Source organism: Cyprinus carpio, chromosome B14 (assembly GCF_018340385.1).
Source record: "Cyprinus carpio isolate SPL01 chromosome B14, ASM1834038v1, whole genome shotgun sequence".
NCBI lineage: Eukaryota > Metazoa > Chordata > Actinopteri > Cypriniformes > Cyprinidae > Cyprinus > Cyprinus carpio.
The window spans coordinates 24,412,870-24,435,276 of record NC_056610.1 but is presented as its reverse complement, the minus strand read 5'-3'; the positions used below and the strand labels follow the sequence as shown (position 1 = coordinate 24,435,276).

Here is a 22,407-nt window from a genome sequence, read left to right as displayed (position 1 = left end):
GATCAAAAGAGCCATTCTTTTTTGATTTAGTTTTCTGTGTGGGATCTGTCGTGTCGCGCAGCTTCCACTGATTGTAATGGGTTCTACTGTATTCTGTCGCGCTGCTCGCGTCCGGTGTAGACACGGTGTGCGTCTTCAGTTGTTTTTCAACTCTTCGTTATTGCTTTAATGCTAAGAAAACCAGCACGCCGGCATGCCATTATTTCGCAGATTTGGCTTAAATAAACTTGCCCAAAAAATTAATGAGTGAACATGATTTACGAAAAGTAACCCACCAAATGGGCTATGATTTTACAGCATTAGCCTCGTTGGCGGATGTTAATTTCAAACCCTGCTTGTAATAACTTTAAAAAAGCATGTATAGTGAGTGAAACAGGACTTTGTGTGTGAAGTGATTTCCTCACGTTCAGGAGCATCAGTGTCTGAGAGAGTTACAGCTGCGTGACGGATATCACTGCAGTCCTGAGCAGCTTTAGGAGAAACACTCTTATTTCTGTGTTACATCAGTGTTAAGTGCCTCGGCAGACTATCAGTATAGAAAAAATATATATATATTTTTGTTTTGTTTTCTAGTATAAATATAAAAAAAAAAAACGTCTAAATCTGAATATTTACATATTATATGTATTTACATAAAAAAAATTACAAAAACGCACAACAAAATTACTACAACTAAAATAAACAAGGCAAATTTAAAAAAAAATGGCTTCAAAGTTTTAATAAAAACAAGATTATATTTTCAGTGATGCTAAAATAGCACTGTAAGGCATTAAGTCGCATTTTCTGGAAAAAAAATAAAATAAATAAATGTAAGTTTTTGCTTAAAACAAAACAAAAAATCTGTCAGTTGGGTCAGAAAAACAAAAGTTGTTTCACTTTGAATTGTTTATTTTTCGGACCACACCGGCAAATATTTGTTCGTTTTAAGCAAAAACTCACTCTTTTGTTTCTTTCAGAAAACGAGAATTAATATCTTCAGTCATTTTGATTCTCCAGTAAATGTATCTTGATTTCAGAATGTTTCGATATTTGTTCTGAAAAACAAGACAGAAATACTGAAGGAACATCATTGCTCTGCTAACACTGGATCAGATCATCTGAGCGACAGATTGCATTGTTTTATGTCATTTAGTAATCAGAAATCACTTCTACCATAACAATAACCAGACAGAGAAAACACTGTTCCTCAGACAGCCGCTGAACACACACCTGCAAGCACAAAATATGCTCATTTAATGGTCATTTTATTAAAAAACATCTGTGCACATGACTGCACAAGAACAGCACACACGCACACGCACACACACACACACACACACACATTCAGAGTCTCTGTTCACAGTTTACAGCTCTGGAGGTGTTTCATTACAGTGCATCTACAGGCTTCGCTTTTGTAAACAATAAACATTACAGTAATGAAACACAGTGAAGACATTCACCATCAAACAGCGCTGCACCTCCAGAATCCTCAGAGCACCACATCACCGCACTATCAAGCCATGAATCAGTGCATCAGAACACAGCTGAGCTGGAGCGGAGCTCTCCGGCCGGTGTGAGTCACGGACGCTGAGGAAGACGAAGATGTTCATAAACGAGCAGCACTTTAATAAAGCAGCACACTGATCTTCTGCTCCAGTGAGATCAGAACTATTCCAGACTTATGAACGACATTCTCTCACTTCCAGACCATACATGAGAAGAGAGCTTCAGTCTGAAACATGGTGCAAACACTCATCTATAATCTATATGCAATGCAAAAGTGATTTTCTAACTGTAATTTTCCAGTACAAATATCTAGACTTTTTAATTCAGATGCATTTACTGGAGAAAGAAAATGACTTAAGATATTAAGTCTTGTTTTTGTTTTTTTTTTTATAATCTATCAAAATTAAGAGCTTTTTTGCTTAAAACAAGAACAAACTACTGCAAATGGAATCAGAAAAATAACCTTTTTTTTCCCTTTGAGTTTATTTTTCAAGCTCCATTGGGCAGATTTTGTTCTTGTTTAAAGAGAGAACTTGTTTCATTTTAATCTATTTATCTCAATATCTTGTCATTTTACATCTGCAGTAAATATATCTTGCTTTAAGGATGTTTATACTGGAAATATGAAAACCATGCAGTGCAGAAATCAGTGAGCGGAAATCAAGTTTGTAAAATTAATCACTCAACTTTATCCATGAATAAGTGAGTATTGATGAATATTTGTCATTATTTTGAGTTCAGATGTAGTTTATTGTTCACAGTAATTCATTTGCTTGGGCTTTTTTCATGCGTCCATGACATGGGCTTCAAAACACATGTATTCTTCAGAAATATTATCAGTTTGACTTTGCTCTGAATAATGACACTATTATCTACTTGTTGACTAAGAAAAAAATATGTTCTAAGAATGTTTCTGAACTTTCTGAATGTTCAAATAATCCATTTTTTAAATGTTTTGAAAAGTTTTCCTTGGTTATACAAACATTAAGGGAACGTGCCACTGCATCACTGTACAAACATCATGGGAACGTTACTTTTGAATGTTCTGAAACTAGTAACATTTCAAACATTACATGAACGTCAAGCTGAAACATTTCAGAAAGAAAGCATGTATAAATAATGTTTTTGTGCAAACATTTTGAGAACATTATTAAAGTCCACATAAATTTAACTAGCGTAATATTAAGAGCGTTGTTCATAACTTTGAGAGAAGTTCTGAGAGTGTTAGCTGGGTTACAGCTGAATCATATTTGTTTCATTATTGATTCATTCTGCAGCATTAACACTGTTAGTGAACGGAACTGAATCAGCACTGAACTGAAATGATCTGAATAATTCTGTAGAGCTGCTTTACATGAAATTAGTTTCTCAACTGATACATTTTACAACATTAAGATCGTTATTTTGCAGTTTAAGCTGCTAGAATGGGTTGGTATTGTATAATGGCTCTAGAAACGAAGGTTTGGACATGTTGATGTGCAGAGGGTCATTCAGCTGCTCACAGTGTGAGGGTTTGATCCCGACCTCGCTGCGTCTCAGTGACGTCACACCAGAGGAGGACAGAGGGGAAGTATTTTTTACTCTGCTGTTAAGGGTCTGTACTTTATCAGGGTTTTTCTTTCAAAAACTTTTACTTCACAACATTCCAAACTCCAAAGCATCATATTGTACTTTTTACTGCACTACGTTTCATATGAAATATTATTTAATACCTAATTGCATTAGAAATCTAGTACTTTTTCTGTATTTTCTTTTGTGTGCTTAGTTTATAACACTTTTTGTATACAGTTTGTGGGATTTTGTTTTGTTTTGTGTTTCCAGAAAAACTTATAAATAAAATATTAAAAAGAAAAAATCACAAGTACAGATAGTTTTTAAATTTACTTGAGTAAAGAAAAACTCTTAATCGAGTCCAGTTTTTATGCAGCGCCTGGTTTTCGTTCAGGTTCAGCAGCAATTAAATGTTTTGCAAAAAGAGACACAGAATAAATATGTTTGATATTAAAATATTTGAGTTCATATTTTTAACCACTTTAAAATGGATGAGAATCAGAATTGGAATTGATAAAATTCAATCAATACTCTGATAGCACACGTACATCACAGAGTCGTTGACGTCCGCAAGACGTGTTTTTAGGGCGTTATCTCTTCTGTATGTTTCCTATCAGATGTCAAACAGACGTATATTAGATGCCTTTAAGATGTTTATGATTTAGAAAGTATGTAAAACTGACCTTTTACAGACGTGCGTGTGCTATCTGGGGAGCGATAACGGGACTCACCGGATCAAACGGCAGCGCAGGCATGTGACAACTACAGCGCAACTTTTCGTTAACGCTCGCGCTCAGAGGATGCCGTTCGGCGTGAACGCGCCGTCCAGGTCGACGTCGCCGCCCCGCGACAGTTGCGACATCCGGTCGAGCGTCTCGTCCACCACGTTCGGGATGATGTTGACGCACGCGCTCGCCGCCTCCCGGTTGTAGGACACGAGCGCGTTACTGGCGTTCACCGTCTCCACCGGAGTCCGGCAGCGGAGCAGACTGGAGAAGCCCCTGCGGAACTCCGCGTTGAAGGCGTAGATGACGGGGTTGAGCGACGAGTTGCTCCAGCCGAACCACACGAACACGTCGAAGGTGGTGTCGCTAACGCACGGCTCGCGGCGGCAGAACGGAACCACGCAGTTGAGCACGAAGAACGGCAGCCAGCAGCACACGAACACGCCTATGATCACGGACAGCGTCTTCAGGACTTTGGTCTCGCGCTGGAACGACGTCTTGAGGCTCCGGTGGAGGCTCCGGTCGGACCGGCGGCTCTGCGCGTGCTCTGCAGCGCGCTCCAGCGACGCGATCCTCCGGATCTGGACCTGCGCGATCCGGTAGATGCGCGTGTAGGTGACGATCATGATGGCCACGGGAATGTAGAAGCTGATGAGGGACGAGGAGATGGCGTACACGCGGCTCAGGCTCGAGTCGCAGCTGTCCGCGTCGGACGCGTTGGGCTCCGCGGCGCCCGCGTCGGTTTTGTGCCAGTCCAGCTGCACCGGGATGAACGAGATGAGCACGGACAGCGTCCACGCCGCGCCGATCATCACGAAGGAGACGCGCGGGGTCATCTTGCGCTCGTAGCGGAACGGGCTGCTGATGGCCCAGTAGCGGTCCACGCTGATCACGCACAGGTTCAGGATTGACGCGGTGGAGCACATGATGTCAAACGCCACCCAGATGTTGCAGAACGCGCCGAACGGCCAGAAGCCGGCCACCTCCGCCACAGCCTTCCACGGCATCACGAGCACGGCCACCAGCAGGTCCGACACGGCCAGCGACGCGATGAAGACGTGCGTGACTTTGGCGCGCAGGTGGCGGAAGCGCAGCACGGTGGCGCACACCAGAGCGTTCCCGAGCAGCGTCCAGAGGATCAGCGCGCGCGTCAGCGTCTCCCGCGGCTCGGTTCGGTCGCGCATGCTGTCTCCGGTACCGAGGCGCGCCGCATGACCGAGGAGCGAATCCTACACCGAGCGAATCCGGTGCACTCCAGACGATCCGGTGTTTGCGCACAGCTGTCTGAACTCTCTGAGCGCTAGGGAACTGTGCATGGCTATTTTGAACGAGAGAGAGAGAGAGAGAGATTCAGTCTGGATATGCACTGAATGAATAAAAGGAACCGCTGCTCATTTACATGATTGTCACGCATGTAATCTTACAACTCATTGATGTGTACAACTCAGTAATTACATTAGCTTTTGCATGGTTTGTATTTCATAATTTCAAGTTCATTTGTTGAAGTTATCTGCTGACCCATTAAAGATAACGCAGGCAGACGAGATGTGCATGCAGCTCATTCACAATCAGATTTATAGAGATTGTCAATGTTTCGGTAACTTTTAAGGTATCATGTTACACACATTACATTTACTTACTGCTATAATAGCTATCAATAAACTATGCATAATTACATGCAAGTTACCATAACCATATGGTAAGTACATGTAGTTAATCAATATTACTCAGCACTTAAATGTATAATTACATTGAAACAAGGACACCTTAAAATAAAGTGTAACCTTTTTAACTTAACAGATTTATTTCAAATAAATAAACAGCGGGCTTTCTTTGTGACAACATGCCCCGCCAATATTAACGCGTTCAGGTGTAAATGTCAGTGAGCAGATGTCAACAACACACGGCTTCATAATCATAATGATGATCTATGATTGCATTCATTATTTGCAGCACGCACAGATTTAGTTTTTTTTTTTTTTTTTTTTTTTTTTTTTCTCAAAGAAGGACACGCACAAAAATGAACATCTGAAACGACACAAATAAGAGCGCAGGAATGAGGAGGTTTGGTCAGGTTTTCCTCAGATAGCGACTGTGCATCGATTCTCTCATAGCAGAGTTCAGTTCAGGATTTCCCTTGAAGATTGATTCATTCACACAGACTCAGAAATCCTCAATGAAAGCAGGATGAGAGTATAAATGCGTCTGTAGCGCCACCTACAGTAAACAGAGGATCATGACAATCACTTCAGTGCAACACATCAGTCAGAAAAAAGTCACACAGTTTTGTGGTGTTCCTCAGGGCTCCATTCTGGCTCCGACTCTTTTTATGTTATATACTACCCTTGGGTTTGATTTGTAAGAAATATGGAATTTCATTCCATTTATATGCTGATGATCTATAGTTGTATCTTCCTTTAAAACAAATGGAAATAATGCACTAGGAGCTCTGTATGCATGCATCCAGGAACTAAAAATATGGCTTACAAAAATCTTTTGACTTTAAATAAAGGTAAAACACAAGTAATTTTGTTTGGACCTAGCTTAACGCTAGTAGTAATTATAACTCCATGTGCAAAAAAAACTTTTTTTGATTTGGCTTGGCCTAAAGTTTGACAAACAGATTAATGGAGTAGTTAAGTCATGTTTTTTTTTTTTCTTTTCATTTTTTCATCTTCGTCACATGGCTAAATTCCATGGCTAAAAAAATCATTTTTATCAACAAAGAATTTTGAAAAAGTAATTCATGCATTTGTCATTTCTCGTTTGTAATTCACTTTATTATGGGATTAACTGCTCATCTGTGGAGCGTTTCAATTGCTCCAAAATGCAGCAGCCAGGCTCTTGACTGGAACACGAACGTTTCACCTCATCTTTTCTATTTTGATTTCTCTGCAGTGGTTGCCTGTAAAATTGAGAGTTGAATTTAAAATATGAATTTTGTTTTTTAAATCGCTCAATATTCTTGCACCGGTTTATCTCACTGAGTTGTTGATTAAGCTTTTTCTGTTGTTTCTGGTCCAACTCTCCCTGTTGCTATCCGAACAGCACCTTCTCCATCTATTTTTAAATCTATGCTTAAATCTTATTTGTTTGAAACATTTATGATGGGTTAAATCTTTATTTGCATTGTTTTTGTACATTGTCTATATTTTGATTATTGATTTCTATATACAGCACTTTGGTCAACTTTTCCATTGTTTTAAAATGTGCTTTATAAATAAAGAATGAAATGCATGAACTGACAGTGACACTAAAAGCAGCAGCTAGAGTCTCAGACGCGTGTGAAATGTGGAAAAGCGTCTCTCAGTTCTGCAAGAAGAGCCTCAGAAGCCGCTAAACATCACAAACACACGAGAGAAGCTTCACTCCACAGCTGCTCCGGCCGGAGGAACACCTCGAACTGTCAGACATCTGGCCTCATCAGGAGCACATCTGTGTTTGAAGGATACTGAGATCGAGCCTCATGAAGAGACAGTGACTCACTGATCACATAGAGACTCTTCTGATGTCCATCAGTCCAGTAAGACCTCACTTTACTCAAGCAGAATGGGCTGTCATCATTTACTCTGCAGAACAGAAGATTCCTTACATTTTTGTCTTTTCCAGTACAAATAACTAAACATGCATACATCAAATTATTGTTTCTTGGGAAGCAAAATTACATTGGATATTTAAGGAGGAGAATGGAACACTATTTCCATTTAATACTGTAAAGCTGCTTTGACACAATCTGCATTGTAAAAAGCACTGTATAAATAATGGTGACGACTTGATATTTTTAGGAATGTTTTCCCATAATAATAAAAAAAAAAATCAAAATTAAATGTTTGCTTAAAACAAAACAAAATATCAGAAAAATAATTCTGGTTTTATATTTGAATGAAGTCCATTTTTCTGACCCCGTTGGTAGATTCTTCTTTTTCTTTAAGCATAAACTCAAGTTTTTTTGGATCCACATTTGGATGACTCTTTCATTTTGATTCTTGAGTAAATCTGTCTTGATGAATATTTAGGTATCTGTACTGGAAAACAAGACAGAAATATTGCAGTAAGAAGGTTGTTTTATGCATCTTCTGGAACACACCAGTGTTTAGATCTCTGAATAATAAAAACAGCTGCATTTATACATGAAGACCTCCAGAAGAACCGAACACGAGGCTCGCTGGACTCGCGGACGCTTCAGTAACACACAGTCTGAACAAATGTTTAAATTACACAGCTTCAGCTTCAGAGATGAAAGCCATGAAGATCGCGTGAAATCACTCCCGTGCTTCTAGTTCTACAATAAACCCGCCTTTATATATTACAAATATTGTTGGCTCTTTGACAAATTACATTTGCTCCTCTTTTGAAATGCATAAATGTAGAAAAAAAAAGCAGAACACAAACTGCAAAACATGATTTTTTTCCTCTGTTTTTTTGTTTGTTTTCCAGCATAAATATCTAAACATCGACACCTGGAAACCAAAATGACTTATTTTGAGTCTTATTTTCTGACAAATGTATCAAAAATGATTTCATTTTAATCATAAACTCACTGATACATTTCTCAGAAAAACAGGATATTTTCAAGTTATTTTGCTTTTCATGTTAAAGTATCTTGATTTAAGGATGTTAAGATATTTGTACTGGAAAACACAAAAATACAAAGTAAGAACATTATTTTTGCAGTGCACTGTTTAAATGGCTTTATGTGACTTATGTGAACGATGACCATAAACAAAGTCAATGGAGCTCATGTTGATTTCATGATTCAAAGAAACTCTAAAGCCACTGTACTGTTTAGATCCAAGGATATTTTATTTATCTGAAGTTAACATACATGTGTTCATTTGGGGGAAGTGAAAAACAAAATCGAGGTTTGCACCACAGGTCTTATTGTTGTGCGTTTCACTGTTTGGGGGTGGAGGAGTTAAAAAGAGAAGAAAGGCTGATGATAAAGTCGTTTACTACTAAACATCTGCTGAAGATCAGCAGAGCCGCTCTACAGAAACATCTACATGTGAATGAAAGGAGCGTTTCACATTGTTTCTCCCTCCGCGCCGTGAGAACATCCCATAATCACAGTCACCAGGAGCGTGTGTTTGCGATGCTGATGTTGTGCAGACGTGAACATCTGTACTTCAGACCAAAACAAACAGTCCACCTCCTGCTGAAACATGAATAATGGATTCCAGTCAGAATCTCAGCTGAGATTCCCATTAAATCCATAAACGCACAGATACCTCATTACTCTCCAGCGTCGGAGCGCCTTCAAGCCCTTTTTTGAAAACCATTGCTCACAGAAATCTTCAGGACTGAGGAAACACGTTCCCAAGAAGAATGCAAAGCGTTACAAAAAAAAAAAAAAAATATAACATTTCAAAATGTAAATGCAACAGATGATGTGCTATAAATGCATCTGAATAGAGCTACATGATCTGAAGATCATCATGAAATACAACTGGAGTTCTGTGATGTGATCCGTGTGTCACTGTTCATCTGTTTAAAGTCTCACTGAGTGTTTTCATGTTGCTTTAGAAGTTAGCAGGCCGTTATAACGAACACTTCTGAGAAGAGACGCTGGAGTGTTTGTGAGATTCGTGACATCAGCAGGTCTTCATGCAAGAGTTTAAGCCTGACTTGAGTTCTACAGTCGGAAAAATCCTCAAGTGCAATGAATATACCTGTGGTTTTATGATCAGTTCTGCTTCTGATCACACTGCAAAGACTGAGGTTCCTCCTCAGCACAGATATCTAAATTAAATCATGAAACATTTACTGGAGAAGCACACTTGATTTGAGAATGTTCAGATATTTGTACTGAAAAACAAAACAAGAAAGTCGTTTTTTGCCGGTTCAGATGATTTGATCAGACTCAAATCACCACTAGTTTGGTGGTTTTACTCTATTTCTCCTTCATTTAAATGAGCATTTGCATAATTAAAAACTACAATATGTACCATGTGTTTGTTCGATAGCATGCAAGATTCAAGGATTTTCCAATCAGACATTGTACTAAAAACATTCAGGATTTAAACCCACTTGAGAACTTGATATAAGAGAACATCATCCTTGATCAAGTGAAGACGTGTGTGTGTGTGTATGTGTGTGTGTGTGTGTGTGTGTGAGTTAGTGTGTGTGTTAGTAAGTGTGTGTGTGTGCCTGAGAACTTCTAGTCTGTCAAGTTACTGAGAGCATCTTTAAGAGCCGATGGAGTCCATGAGAACGGATCCGATCAGTCGTTCTGAACGCATGAGCTTCCTCAGACCAGTGTTTGTGTGTCTGTCAGTGTTTGTGAGCACCAGATACAGTCTTCCACACACCCTCAAACCTTCCGGAAGACCTCGAAGAGCGACGCCACCGAGTGCATGCGGTAGAAGAGGTTCATGGGAATAGCCAGGTTCAGCACCGTGGTCCAAACGCTGTATCCGAAGGTCTCCTGCTCCAGACCGCTGTCATACTGCGGACGGCAGCCGAAGGCCGGGAGAATCCACAGCTGGACACAGAGAGAAGAACAAAACATCGTTTATTTGGAGCCTGACAGTCATGCTCACTATCAACTGATGTTTTATGGGCCAGAGAGTAATTTTCTTCCAAAAATGAGCCTTTGGGAAAAACAGTCAGCCTTCAGCTGAGTAAACTGGGTGTAATGGTACACAGAAATGATGCTCCAGGATGTACAGTACCTTGGTTTTGAAGTCATGGTTTGGAAAGTTTTGGTACACCAGCAGAAAAAACAAAACTTTTTATTTTTTATTTAGTGAAATATATATTACATCTAAAACTGCTCAACAAAGTGTAGCTTTGTTTTTAAATACATTTTTTTTGCCAAAACTGCTGGTTGTAAAGAGGGAAGACATGTGAAGTGCTTTCACTTTTAGATAAAAAATATCTGAGCAGAAATGTTGCTTCTCACCGAGATGTTGCACATGAAGAGGAAGATGGTGATGTTCTTCAGGATTTGTCTCTTCCTCCCGGGCGTCACGTTTAGCCGGTTTCCCACAGGAAGTGTGACGTCGGTCTGCTTCCTGCTGAACGCCACTCTGTTCTTGGGCGTCTCTCCCTCCAGGGTCGTCTCGTAGCCGCGGTTCACGATGCCGTCGTACGGTGGTGTGACGCAGAACACCTCAGTTGCGAGGGTGTCATCCGGATCCCTGCGTCTGCGGTACAGCGACTCCACGATGAACAGGTTCTGCACACACTTCTCCAGCACCAGCAGCAGCGAGTACACCAGACAGGTCCAGCGGAAGCTCGGAGAGCCGGGTCCCGCCGCCGCCCGACCACACTGCACCACGACATCAGCCAGGAGCCCAGCGACGAGCCCAGCAGCAGCAGCTCCGTGTCCAGCGTGCGGGACGGGTTCGAACCCGTGTCCATGGGCCAGGCCTCCAGACGGTACACCAGCAGCCCGGCTCCGCTCGCGACACACATGCAGCTCAGCATCACCACGCCGTAGCAGTAGAACATGGAGACGGCGGCCTGCGGAGACTTCTCCACCTGCATCAGGTACACCAACAGATTATTTTATGAACACAGGCTATTAATGATTACTAATAGTGATTTTCAAGTTGATATTCCATATAATGAATAATGGTGCATTGTTGGCTGTAAGAGTGTTATAAGAAAAGCTATAAGATATGTTGAGTTTTGGTATTTGGATTGGGACATTTGGGGCTATTTTTAATCTGCCTTTGATCTGCTTTTGTTAGAAAGATCTGGCAACCCTGTGTTTTGGGCCACATTCCATCAGCATTTAGTGGCTTTAACATTACCAGTAGAGACCCACAGGGACCATTAGAGTCTCCATTCAACTAATACAATCGTCCCCAAAGGAAAGTTTTTGGAGATTTTGTCAGGTTAAGCTCAATGTTGGGTATAAAGTTTGTCCCTAAAATATGGTAAGTACACACACACACACGCACACACACTGCAAGTTCTCCACCTGCATCAGGTACACCACCAGCACAGTGACGGAGCTGGCCAGTGCCAGCAGACCCAGCATGGGGCCAAGCAGCAGACCCGGGCTCCTTGTGCTGGGACGCTTGCGGTTGCTGTGGAGGTCCAGCGTGCGGCCGATGTTCTTCCACATCACCAACAGCATAGCGGAGACGAAGATGTGGTACTCGATGTTGAAGGGGTACAGGTAGTAGAGGCTGGTGGAGAACATGGAGCAGACGCTGGTGGTGCAGTTACAGTGCGGCTCCGCTTCCACTGCACACACACAACAGACACAAACAAACAAAGACACAACACAAACACACACACACACACACACAGAGAGAGAGAAAGAGACAATCAGCTGACATACACTCTGTGTGCTCCAGGGTCACATATAGAAAACTCAGTAACACTCTACAATAAGATTCCTCTGGTAAACAGCAGTTAACATAACTTAGGGTTATTACAGTTAATAAAAACCATAGTAAAAATGTGTGATCTTGAAATAAAAGTTAATTAAAATAAAACTGAGCTTGTATTTTAAAAAAGAAGCATTAACTTTAACATTAATTTTAGCTACTTGGAGAGAGAGAAAAAAACACTGCTTATTTTCATTTAAGATGGGTAACACTTCAGTATATGGACCTATTCACGCTATCAACTAGTTGTTTATTGTCGGCAGCCATATCACCCTGCAGCCCAAGACTGGTTGTCCACTGAAGCTAAGCAGGGCTGAGCTGGTCAGTACCTGGATGGGAGACTCCTGGGAAAAACAAGGTTGCTGCTGGAAGAGGTGTTAGTGAGGCCAGCAGGGGGCGCTCACCCTGTGGTCTGTGTGGGTCCTAACGCCCCAGTGTAGTGATGGGGACACTATACTGACAAAAAGCACCGTCTTTTGGATGAGACGTTAAACCAAGGTCCTGACTCTCTGTGGTCATTAAAAATCCCAGGATGTCCTTCGAAAAAGAGTAGGGGTGTAACCCCGGCATCCTGGCCAAATTTGCCCATTGGCCTCTGACCACCATGGCCTTCTAACCATCCCCATATCTACTTGGCTGCATCACTCTGTCTCCTCTCCACCAATAAACTGGTGTGCGGTGGGCGTTCTGGCGCACTATGGCTGCCGTCGCATCATTCAGGTGGATGCTGCACACTGGTGGTGGTTGAGAAAATACCCCCTTCTATGTAAAGCGTTTTGAGTACCCAGAAGGAATTATTTATTAGCATGCCAATTAATAACCCATAGGCTGTTTATTAGTACTTGTAAAGCATATATTCTCAAACAGTAGGGCTTGACCATATTCTACATCCCTAATCCTACCCAGTACCTAAACTTAACAACCACCTTACTAACAATTAAAAGGAGCAAATTAGTAAGCAAAAGTCGTAGTTAATGGTTTGTTAATAGCGAGAATTGGACCTTAAAATAAAGTGTGACATTCAATTGAATGTGAAGTTTTAAAATAATTACAACAGAAATAAAAATTAATATAAACTATATTGATAAATAAATATAGATAGATAGATAGATAGATAGATAGATAGATAGATTTTTTAAAGTAACTAATAAAAATGACAAAAGACATATTACTAAATTTGTAACAAATATTAAAATATAAAAATTAAAACTAACAATGAAAAATAATTCCAAAGCATTTATTAATCTTAGTAATTGTAACATTTACTAGTACATTATTAAAATCAAAAGTTGATATTATTTAATGGACTTGAGAAATATAAATTAACAGTTGTGTTTTTATTAAAACAAAGATTAATAAATAATGTAAATAAATAACATATGTATTACTCATTGTTTAGTAATGTTAGTCAATGTATTAACCTACATTTACTAATGGGAAATCTTCACTAGATTCACTAGATGGTTCACACAACGGTCTATGAAAAGAGTCCACTGGAGTTTGAAATAGAATTCAAAGAATTTAAACACAACAGCACACATTCATTATTCCTACATGAGTGACAAAACAGACACACAAATGTTTTCTGACTCTCTGAAGCCAACTAGAGGATCACTTAATCCAATTCACCATTAAACTACTGCAAACTTCAGCAAAAACTTCTGATAATGAAGAGATGTGGAGAGGAGAGGAGACGAGAGGAGAGGAGAGCAGATGAGAGGAGGAGATGAGAGGGGAGGAGAGGAGAGGAGAGGAGGAGAGGAGAGGAGAGGAGAGGAGAGGAGGAGAAGAGAGACGAGGAGAGGCAAGGACAGGAGGAGAGGAGAGGTGAGACGAGGAGAGGAGTGGCGAGGAGAGGAGTGACGAGGAGAGGAGAGACAAGGAAAGGAGAGGAGAGGGAGGGGAGGGGAGGAGAGGGGAGAGGAGGAGAGGAGTGGAGGGGAGGGGAGACAAAAGGAGAGGAGAGGAGAGGAGAGGAGAGGAGGAGAGGAGAGGAGAGAAGACAAAAGGAGAGGAGAGCAGGAGGAGAGGAAGAGAGGAGGGGAGGGGAAGGGAAACAAATTGAGATGAGATTAGAGGAGATGAGATGGAGAGGAGAGGAGAGAGGAGAGTGGAGGAGGAGAGGAGAGGAGAGGAGAGGAGAGGAGAGGAGGAGAAGAGAGGAGGGAGAGAGAATGAGAGAAAGAGAGAGGAGACAAGGCGAGAGGAGGAGAGGAGAGGAGAGGAGAGGAGAGGAGAGGAGAGGAGAGGAGAGGAGAGGAGACAAGACAAGAGGAGATGAGAGATAGGAGGAGATGAGAGGAGGAGACGAGAGGAGACGAGAGGAGACGAGAGGGGAGGAGGAGAGGAGTGGAGGGGAGGGGAGACAAAAGGAGAGGAGAGCAAATGAGAGAAGAGGAGAGGAGACAAAAGGAGAGGAGAGGAGAGGAGATGAGAGGAGAGGAGAGGAGATAAGAGGAGAGGAGAGGAGAGGAGAGGAGAGGAGAGAAGACAAAAGGAGAGGAGAGCAGATGAGAGGAGAGGGGAGGAGAGGAGAGGAGGAGAGGAAGAGAGGAGGGGAGGGGAAGGGAAACAAATTGAGATGAGATTAGAGGAGATGAGATGAGAGGAGAGCAGATGAGACGAGATGAGACGAGACGAGAGGAGATGAGAGGAGACGAGAGGAGATGAGAGGAGACGAGAGGAGATGAGAGGAGATGAGAGGAGACGAGAGGAGATGAGAGGAGAGGAGAGGAGAGGAGGAGAAGAGAGGAGACAAGGCGAGAGGAGGAGAGGAGAGGAGAGGAGAGGAGAGGAGAGGAAAGCAGATGAGAGGAAAGCAGAGGAGAGGAGAGGAGAGGAGACAAGACAAGAGGAGATGAGACTAGAGGAGAGGATAGGAAAGCAAACGAAAGGAGGAGATGAGAGGAGGAGACGAGAGGAGACGAGAGGAGAGGAGAGGGGAGGAGAGGAGAGGAGGAGAGGAAGAGAGGAGGGGAGGGGAAGGGAGACAAATTGAGATGAGATTAGAGGAGATGAGATGAGACGAGAGGAGAGCAGATGAGACGAGATGAGAGGAGAGGAGAGGAGAGGAGGAGAGAGGTGGAGAGTAGAGGAGAGAGGAGGAGAGGAGAGAGGAGGAGAGGAGAGGAGAGGAGAGAAGAGGAGAGGGGAGGAGAGCAGATGAAAGGAGGAGAGGAGAGGAGAGGAGAGGAGAGGAGAGGAGGAGAGGAGAGCAGACGAGAGGAGAGGAGAGGAGAGAAGAGGAGAGGGGAGGAGGGCAGATGAAAGGAGGAGAGGAGAGGAGAGGAGACAAAAGGAGAGGAGAGGAGAGCAGACGAGAGGAGAGGAGAGGAGAGAAGAGGAGAGGGGAGGAGAGCAGATGAAAGGAGGAGAGGAGAGGAGAGGAGACGAGAGGAGAGCAGAGGAAAGGAGGAGACGAGAGGAGAGGAGAGCACACGAGACAAGACAAGAGGAGATGAGATGAGACGAGACGAGATGAGAGGAGAGGAGAGGAGAGGAGGAGAGGAGAGGAGAGAAGAGGAGAGGAGAGGAGAGGAGAGAAGACAAAAGGAGAGGAGAGCAGATGAGAGGAGAGGAGAGGGGAGGAGAGGAGAGGGAGAGGGAGGAGAGGAAGAGAGGAGGGGAGGGGAAGGGAAACAAATTGAGATGAGATTAGAGGAGATGAGATGAGAGGAGAGGAGAGGAGAGGAGAGGAGAGGAGAGGAGGAGAGGAGAGGAGAGGAGAGGAGAGGAGAGGGGGAGACGAGAGGAGGAGACAAGGAGAGAAGAGGAGGAGGAGAGGAGAGGAGAGGAGAGGAGGAGAGGAGAGGTATGCGAGGAGAAGGAGACAAGAGGAGATGAGGACTAGAGGAGAGGAGAGGAAAGCAAACGAGAAGGGAGGAGATGAGAGGAGGAGGAGAGACGGAGGAGACGAGAGGAGGACGAGAGAGAGGACGAGAGGGAGAGGAGTGGAGGGAGGAGGAGGGGACAAAAGGAGAGGAGAGCAAATGAGAGAAGAGGAGAGGAGACAAAAGGAGAGGAGAGGAGAGGAGAGGAGAGAAGAGGAGAGGAGACAAAAGGAGAGGAGAGGAGGAGGAGAGGAGATGAGCGAAGACAAAAAGGAGAGGAGAGCAGATGAGAGGAGAGGGGAGGAGAGGAGAGGAGGGAGGAGAGGAAGAGAGAGAAGGGGAGGGGAAGGGAAACAAATTGAGATGAGATTAGAGGAGATGAGATGAGAGGAGAGCAGATGAGACGAGATGAGACGAGACGAGACGAGAGGAGATGAGATGAGATGAGATGAGATGAGATGAGAGGAGAGGAGAGGAGAGGAGAGGAGAGGAGAGGAGAGTGGAGGAGGAGAGGATGAGAGCGGAGGAGAGAGGAGAGAGGGGAGGGGAGGAGAGGAGAGGAGAGGAGAGGAGAGGAGATAGGAGAGGAAAGCAGATGAGAGGAAAGCAGAGGAGAGGAGAGAGGGGAGGAGACAAGAGGAGAGGATGAGACTAGAGGAGATGGAGGAGGAAAGAGGCTGAGAGGAGGAAAGGAGGAGAGGAGGGAGGGGAGAGGGGAAGGAGAGGAGAGGAGAGGAGAGGAGGGAGAGGAAGAGAGGAGGGGAGGGGAAGGGAGACAAATTGAGATGAGATAGAGGAGATGATGAGATGAGACGAGAGGAGAGAGCAGGAGGGAGAGGAGGAGAGGAGAGGAGACGAGAGGAGGAGAGGAGAGAAGGAGGAGAGGGAGAGGAGAGGAGGGAGAGGAGAGAGGAGAGGAGGAGAGGAGGAGAGGAGCAGAGAAGAGGGAGAGGGGGAGGAGAGCAGATGAAAGGAGGAGAGGAGAGGAGAGGAGAGGAGGAGAGGAGAGCAGACGAGAGGAGAGGAGAGGAGAGAGAAGAGGAGAGGGGAGGAGGGCAGATGAAAGGAGGAGAGGAGAGGAGAGGAGACAAAAGGAGAGGAGAGCAGACGAGAGGAGACGAGAGGAGAGAAGAGGAGAGGGGAGGGAGCAGATGAAAGGAGGAGGAGGAGAGGAGAGGAGACGAGCGGAGAGCAGAGAAAGGAGGAAGACGAGAGGAGACTGAGACGAGACGAGAGGGACAGAGGAGAGGAGAGAGAAGAGACGAGACGAGAGAGGAGAGGAGAGGAGAGGAGAAGAGGAACTTGTGAGAATAAAAACAGAGAACTTGTGAAAGAGACGAGATAATAGGAGCAGACGAGAGGAGATGAGAGGAGACGAGAGGAGATGAGAGGAGACGAGAGCAGACAGGAGCAGACGAGAGGAGACGAGAACTAGAGGAGAGGAGAGGGAGGAGAGGAGAGGAGAGGAGAGGAGAGGAGAAGAGACGAGATAAGAGGAGAGGAGAGAAGACGAGACGAGACAAGAGGAGATGAGATGAGACGAGATGAGAGGAGAGGAGAGGACGGGAGACGATAGGAGAAGAGACGAGGAGAAGTCTACTCTCTATAGACCACAAAAGGAAGAATTGGCAGTTCAAAAATGAGAACATATGGAGGACACACTTTGAAAATCTGTACAAAACAACTGAAACTAATTCTGCTCAAAATGAAATAAAAACCAAATCAGAAATCCTGAAAGAAAATATTAAAGACAATCAGAATCCCCTGGATTTCCCAATCACAGTAAACGAGCTGACAGACAGACTACATGCACTAAAACCCAACAAGGCATGTGGCAATGATGGAATATTCAACGAGATGATCAAATACACAAATGACGAATTCAAAACTGCAATAACCAAATTATTCAACATTGAGTGTATTGAGTGTATTCAACATTGAGTGTAAGACATTTTCCATACACCTGGAATCAAGGCCTAATTACTCCCATCTTTAAACAAGGAGACAAGTTTGAGCCAAGCAATTACAGAGGCATATGTGTCAATAGCAACCTGGGGAAAATATTCTGTTCGATTATTAACATAAGATTACAAAACTTTTTCAAAACCCACAAAATCTGGGACAAAAGTCAAATTGGATTTCTGCCCAAACACAGAACATCTGACCACATCTACACCCTCCACACAATCATTGATAGACATGTACACCAACACAAAACCAAAATTCAATCAACATAAGGGATCGTTCAACCAAAAAATTATAATTCGGTCATCATTTCTCATGTCGTTCCAGACCAGCATGATTTTGTCTTATTTTTTCTACTATGAAGAACTTTTAGTGGGTTCATGGATGTTTAAGTTGCAACCATAAAAGCAATAAAGAACCTTTATTTTGAACAGTGAACAATGACAAATGCCCACACACACCTGCTTTTATGTAATAAACAGAGAGAGAGAGAGAGAGAGACTATAGCAGAGGAAAAATCCCAGACTCCTCCCACAGAGAGCAGAGCACTCTGAAAAACACTATTGTCCGCTCACTCACACACACACACACACACACACACACACCTGTGGAGAGATTGGCGTATCCCAGCGCAGTCAGGCGTCTCCTGTGGTTGTTGAGGAAATGTTCAGCTTCTGACATCACTCCATTACACCACAGCAGAAGGTTAGTGAAGACGGCATGAATCACTCCAAACCTGACCAACACACACACACACACACACACACACACACACACATACACATATCGGTGTTTTACATGATTGGATTCATCATGTGAAGCTGAATCCATTTCATCAGCATCCCCAGTGAAATTACACGTGGAATCTGTTTCTGTGTGATGTGTGTCTGATGTTGACTCTTTCCAGTTGTGTGTGTGTCATAATAAACACCTTCTAAAGGCATGCATTGATTGGACTACAACGTGCATTCAGAGTACTGTACTGTGAACTTATGAAATGCATAAATAAGTCACTTTAGATAAAGCATCTGCCAGATGCATGAATGCACATCATGTGTATGGCAGAACTTCTCATGCATCTGTCTTCAGGACTGAATCTCTACTATTTGTTCTCATTTGGAATAAAAGCATCTACTGCTACATGAACAAAGATGGAGAAAGAAGAGCGTCTGTACCTTTCAAACGTTTCATATTTCTTGATGACGTCTTTGATGTGGAACCAGAGGAAATGCACCTGGAATCAAGATCAAACACACCGACATCACGGAGTTGACTTCAGAACTAATGAACTTCACAACTGAACTGATCTGAATAATGACTCTATTGTCTTCTGTAGAGCTGCCTTACAGATGAAACTGAATATGTTTCATAACTTAACATAATTAATACTGCTATTTTCCTGTTTATTTCTGTCACAAATAAAAAAAAAAAACATTTCTAAAGTTCCCATTACACATTACTACTGAATATTCTCTAAAAGTCAAGTTTTTCTTATGTTTTGAAAACTTTGTTCTTGGTTATATGAATGTTAAAGGACTTTCATTTTGTCATTGTAAACATTGTGAATGTTACTTTTGAATGTTGTCTGAACGTTCTGAAACAAGAAGTAACTTTTTTTTTTTTTTAATTGTTAGACGACCATTCAACTACAAAGTTTCGGAAAAATGTTCCATGAATGATGTATAATGTTTTTGTGTTTTAACATTATTAATGAGATATTTTTGAACGAATGTTCCCTTAACGTTACTCGAAGAACATTTACTCATAACTCTGAGAGAACGTTCTGAGAGCGTTCCCTGTTAGCTGGGGTGAAGCTTCTTTGAATCTATCCGCATAAAGTGTTTCAGATATAAATGTGCCTCTCACCTGAGATATGGTGTGCAGAGCGTGCACGATGGGATAGACTCCGAGCACGGCGGAGATGCATGAATGATATCCGACGAAATAGCCGATGCGGAACGCGTCCATGATGAGCGACAGCAACGCCAGCATCGTCAGCCCGCCTGAACACACAGCAGAGTCGCTCATTCTCACGCACGCTCACGCAGCAAGGCAAAGTCTAGAGTAATCCGATCTCATGAATGTGCGTATCAATGGCACGGTTTTCTGTTTCTATTTGCCATATTATTCATTTATTTATTTGGGATGCATATAATAAGCAATTGGCAGGTTAAGGGGTGTGGGGTAGGTGCGTATTATAGGCATGCCAGAAAGCGCATATAATATGCACGCCAAAGTCAGTTTCTGCGTATAAATAGCAGGAAAAAAAGGAAAACAAATCGTACAATTGATAAGCATTTTCATGAGACCGGGCTAACAGTTCAGCAAACGCGCGTCACCTCGGATCCAGCTGGTGCCGGCGTGCGCGTCCCTCTCCGGCACCAGACCGCGCTCGTTCCCTCCGGATCATGTAGCAGAGCATCCAGACGAGCTGCACCAGCATCAGCGCCGTGATGAAGGCCAGCAGATGCTCCTTCTTCACCGCGGGACCGTGCTGGGCGAGCGCGAGCATCACGGACACGCCGATCAGCAGCAGGTTGGTTCCGTACTGCGCGCTCAGCGTCTCCGCGTTCTTCTGCGGGTACTTCTTGGTCAGACTCACCTTGAGCTTGGAGAAAAGTTTCTTCTCCGCGTTCGAGGAGGAGGAGGAGGAGGAGGAGGAGGAAGCGGGGCTGTATTTGTTAAGACACATGATGTCCAGGCCGCTGTGCTCCACCATGGTGCCGTCGATCAGGGATGGATGCGCGCCGCGCCGCGGACATGCTCAGTGCGCGTCCATCGCCGCTATATACCTCCTACAGAGCGCGGCAGATTAACGCGGATTAAGTTTCATTCATCTGCGAGCTGCTGGAAAAGCGACAGTGCCAAGAACCGCTGCGCCAAACTTCACCAAGCATGCATTCGCGCTGCGTCTCCGCGCTGCTCCTCGCGCCGCGGTCAGATGTGAAGCTCCAGTGCGCTTTTCCTCGGCCTCCAGCGAGCTTTTAGGATCTCGGGTTTCACTGGTCAAAGGCTCTTTATGGACGGCCCTTTGTTGAGCGCAGACTCGTATAACGGATCTGCAATCAGAAGAATGCGCGCAACGCGAAATCTGCGAGCGGCGGATTGCGAAACGCGGCTGAAATCAGACGCAGCCTCTTCTGAGGAATAGTTTGCGGGAAGAAACCGAATTTGACGGTGTGCTCGATTACAGTGAGACCCACTATTAGATGAAACCGATCCGGGCCAGAGAGCTCCAACAAAAGAGCTTCTATTATAACGGCTCTGACCTGGATTACCGTGCGCACGCACCGCGTCAGCCTGCAGCTCCGTCGTGATCCGGATCAAAGGTAACGAGAAGCGCACGCTGGTTTCCTCTGATGGACCCTGGAGACCCTTGATAAAGTCTGACAGATGCGATCACGCGCTTATCATCATCACCAGCATCCTCATCACAGAGCCATTCTCTCGTAATGTCATCAGCGAGCGTTTGATCAACAGTGCGCTGCTGTCGTAAAAAATAAAATAAAAAAGATTACTGGAGTAACTTAAAAGTGTCTTGTTTAATAAAGTGTGTTATACTGTGTTTTTTTTTTTATAATTGTGTAATTTAGGCTACTAGCAATTTCAGAGTGAACATTGTTTCTACACCGTGTTTTATTAGAGAACCGCATAATTACAGAAAATGAATTCTACATTGGAATTTCTGTTAGAATTCGGAACCAGTCCTAATGGGATCAAATCATGAGATCCGAGATAACTGAAGTTCATATTAAGTCTGTTTACACAAAGGCCTATATTATTTACATACATACAGGCCAAAAAGAAGGCGCAGATTAATAATACGTGCTGACGCATTGTAGCCTATTTCTTATTCCTAAAAGTTCTGTCGTATAGACGGTTTCAACGGCAACATAAACAAACGTTACTGCGCATGCGCGCTTTTGTGGCCCTAACTTAACTTCTGGTAGACTTCCAAATAGAATCAGTAACAACAGCTAAGTAGTTCCTCTAGATTAGATTATTTTTGATAACAAGCAAAATATGTTTGCTGCGTAAATCAGACTAACTGAACATGCAATTTCATTCTCTGCCAGCAGGAGGTGCTTTAAAGCAGGAGAAACAGAGGTTTCCTCAGTAACTGATATACTGAGCTCACAAACGCTGCTTTATCAGGCATATAATATGCTAGATGAAATGAAAATGGCATCGAAAATTTAATAGACTAATTAAAGATAGTCTTCCTTCAGAAATACAGTGATATAAAAACACCCGCGCCTCGTTTTGATTTTTAAACATGCAGTACGTAACTTGAAAATGGCATATATGATTTTATAATAAAGTAACTAGTTTACACATTATCAGAAAAAAATGACTATTTTGACAATTATGATATAAAGAAAGTTTGTTAAAGTTGGAAAAAGTCATCAATAGTTTAATTTAAAGCAGCAACAGCATCAGTACAGGACTCGACCCCCACTAACAGCTCGACTGACTATCTGTCAGAGGCTGTGTTTGCTGAAGCTCAAC

At 43.3% G+C, this 22,407-nt stretch overlaps 2 protein-coding genes across 2 annotated transcripts; both read right to left on the bottom strand.

Moving 5' to 3' along the window:
- Positions 1-911: 911 nt before the first annotated feature.
- LOC109091854 (D(1B) dopamine receptor-like) lies at positions 912-5,365 on the bottom strand. The gene is made up of 2 exons (XM_042738703.1): positions 3,768-5,365; positions 912-1,566 (listed from the first exon to the last, which is right to left on the bottom strand). The coding sequence occupies exon 1, from the start codon at positions 4,943-4,945 to the stop codon at positions 3,830-3,832; it is 1,116 nt and encodes a 371-aa protein (XP_042594637.1). The 5' UTR covers positions 4,946-5,365; the 3' UTR covers positions 912-1,566; positions 3,768-3,829.
- Positions 5,366-8,426: 3,061 nt separating this feature from the next.
- On the bottom strand, positions 8,427-21,314 carry LOC109091089 (proton channel OTOP1-like). The gene is given in 9 exon segments (XM_042738702.1): positions 8,427-10,242; positions 10,663-11,024; positions 11,027-11,243; positions 11,689-11,957; positions 18,504-18,634; positions 19,074-19,132; positions 19,765-19,901; positions 20,238-20,296; positions 20,298-21,314. Coding segments are annotated over 9 exon segments (1,725 nt in total). The 5' UTR covers positions 20,618-21,314; the 3' UTR covers positions 8,427-10,071.
- Between the last annotated feature and the right edge of the window lie 1,093 nt (positions 21,315-22,407).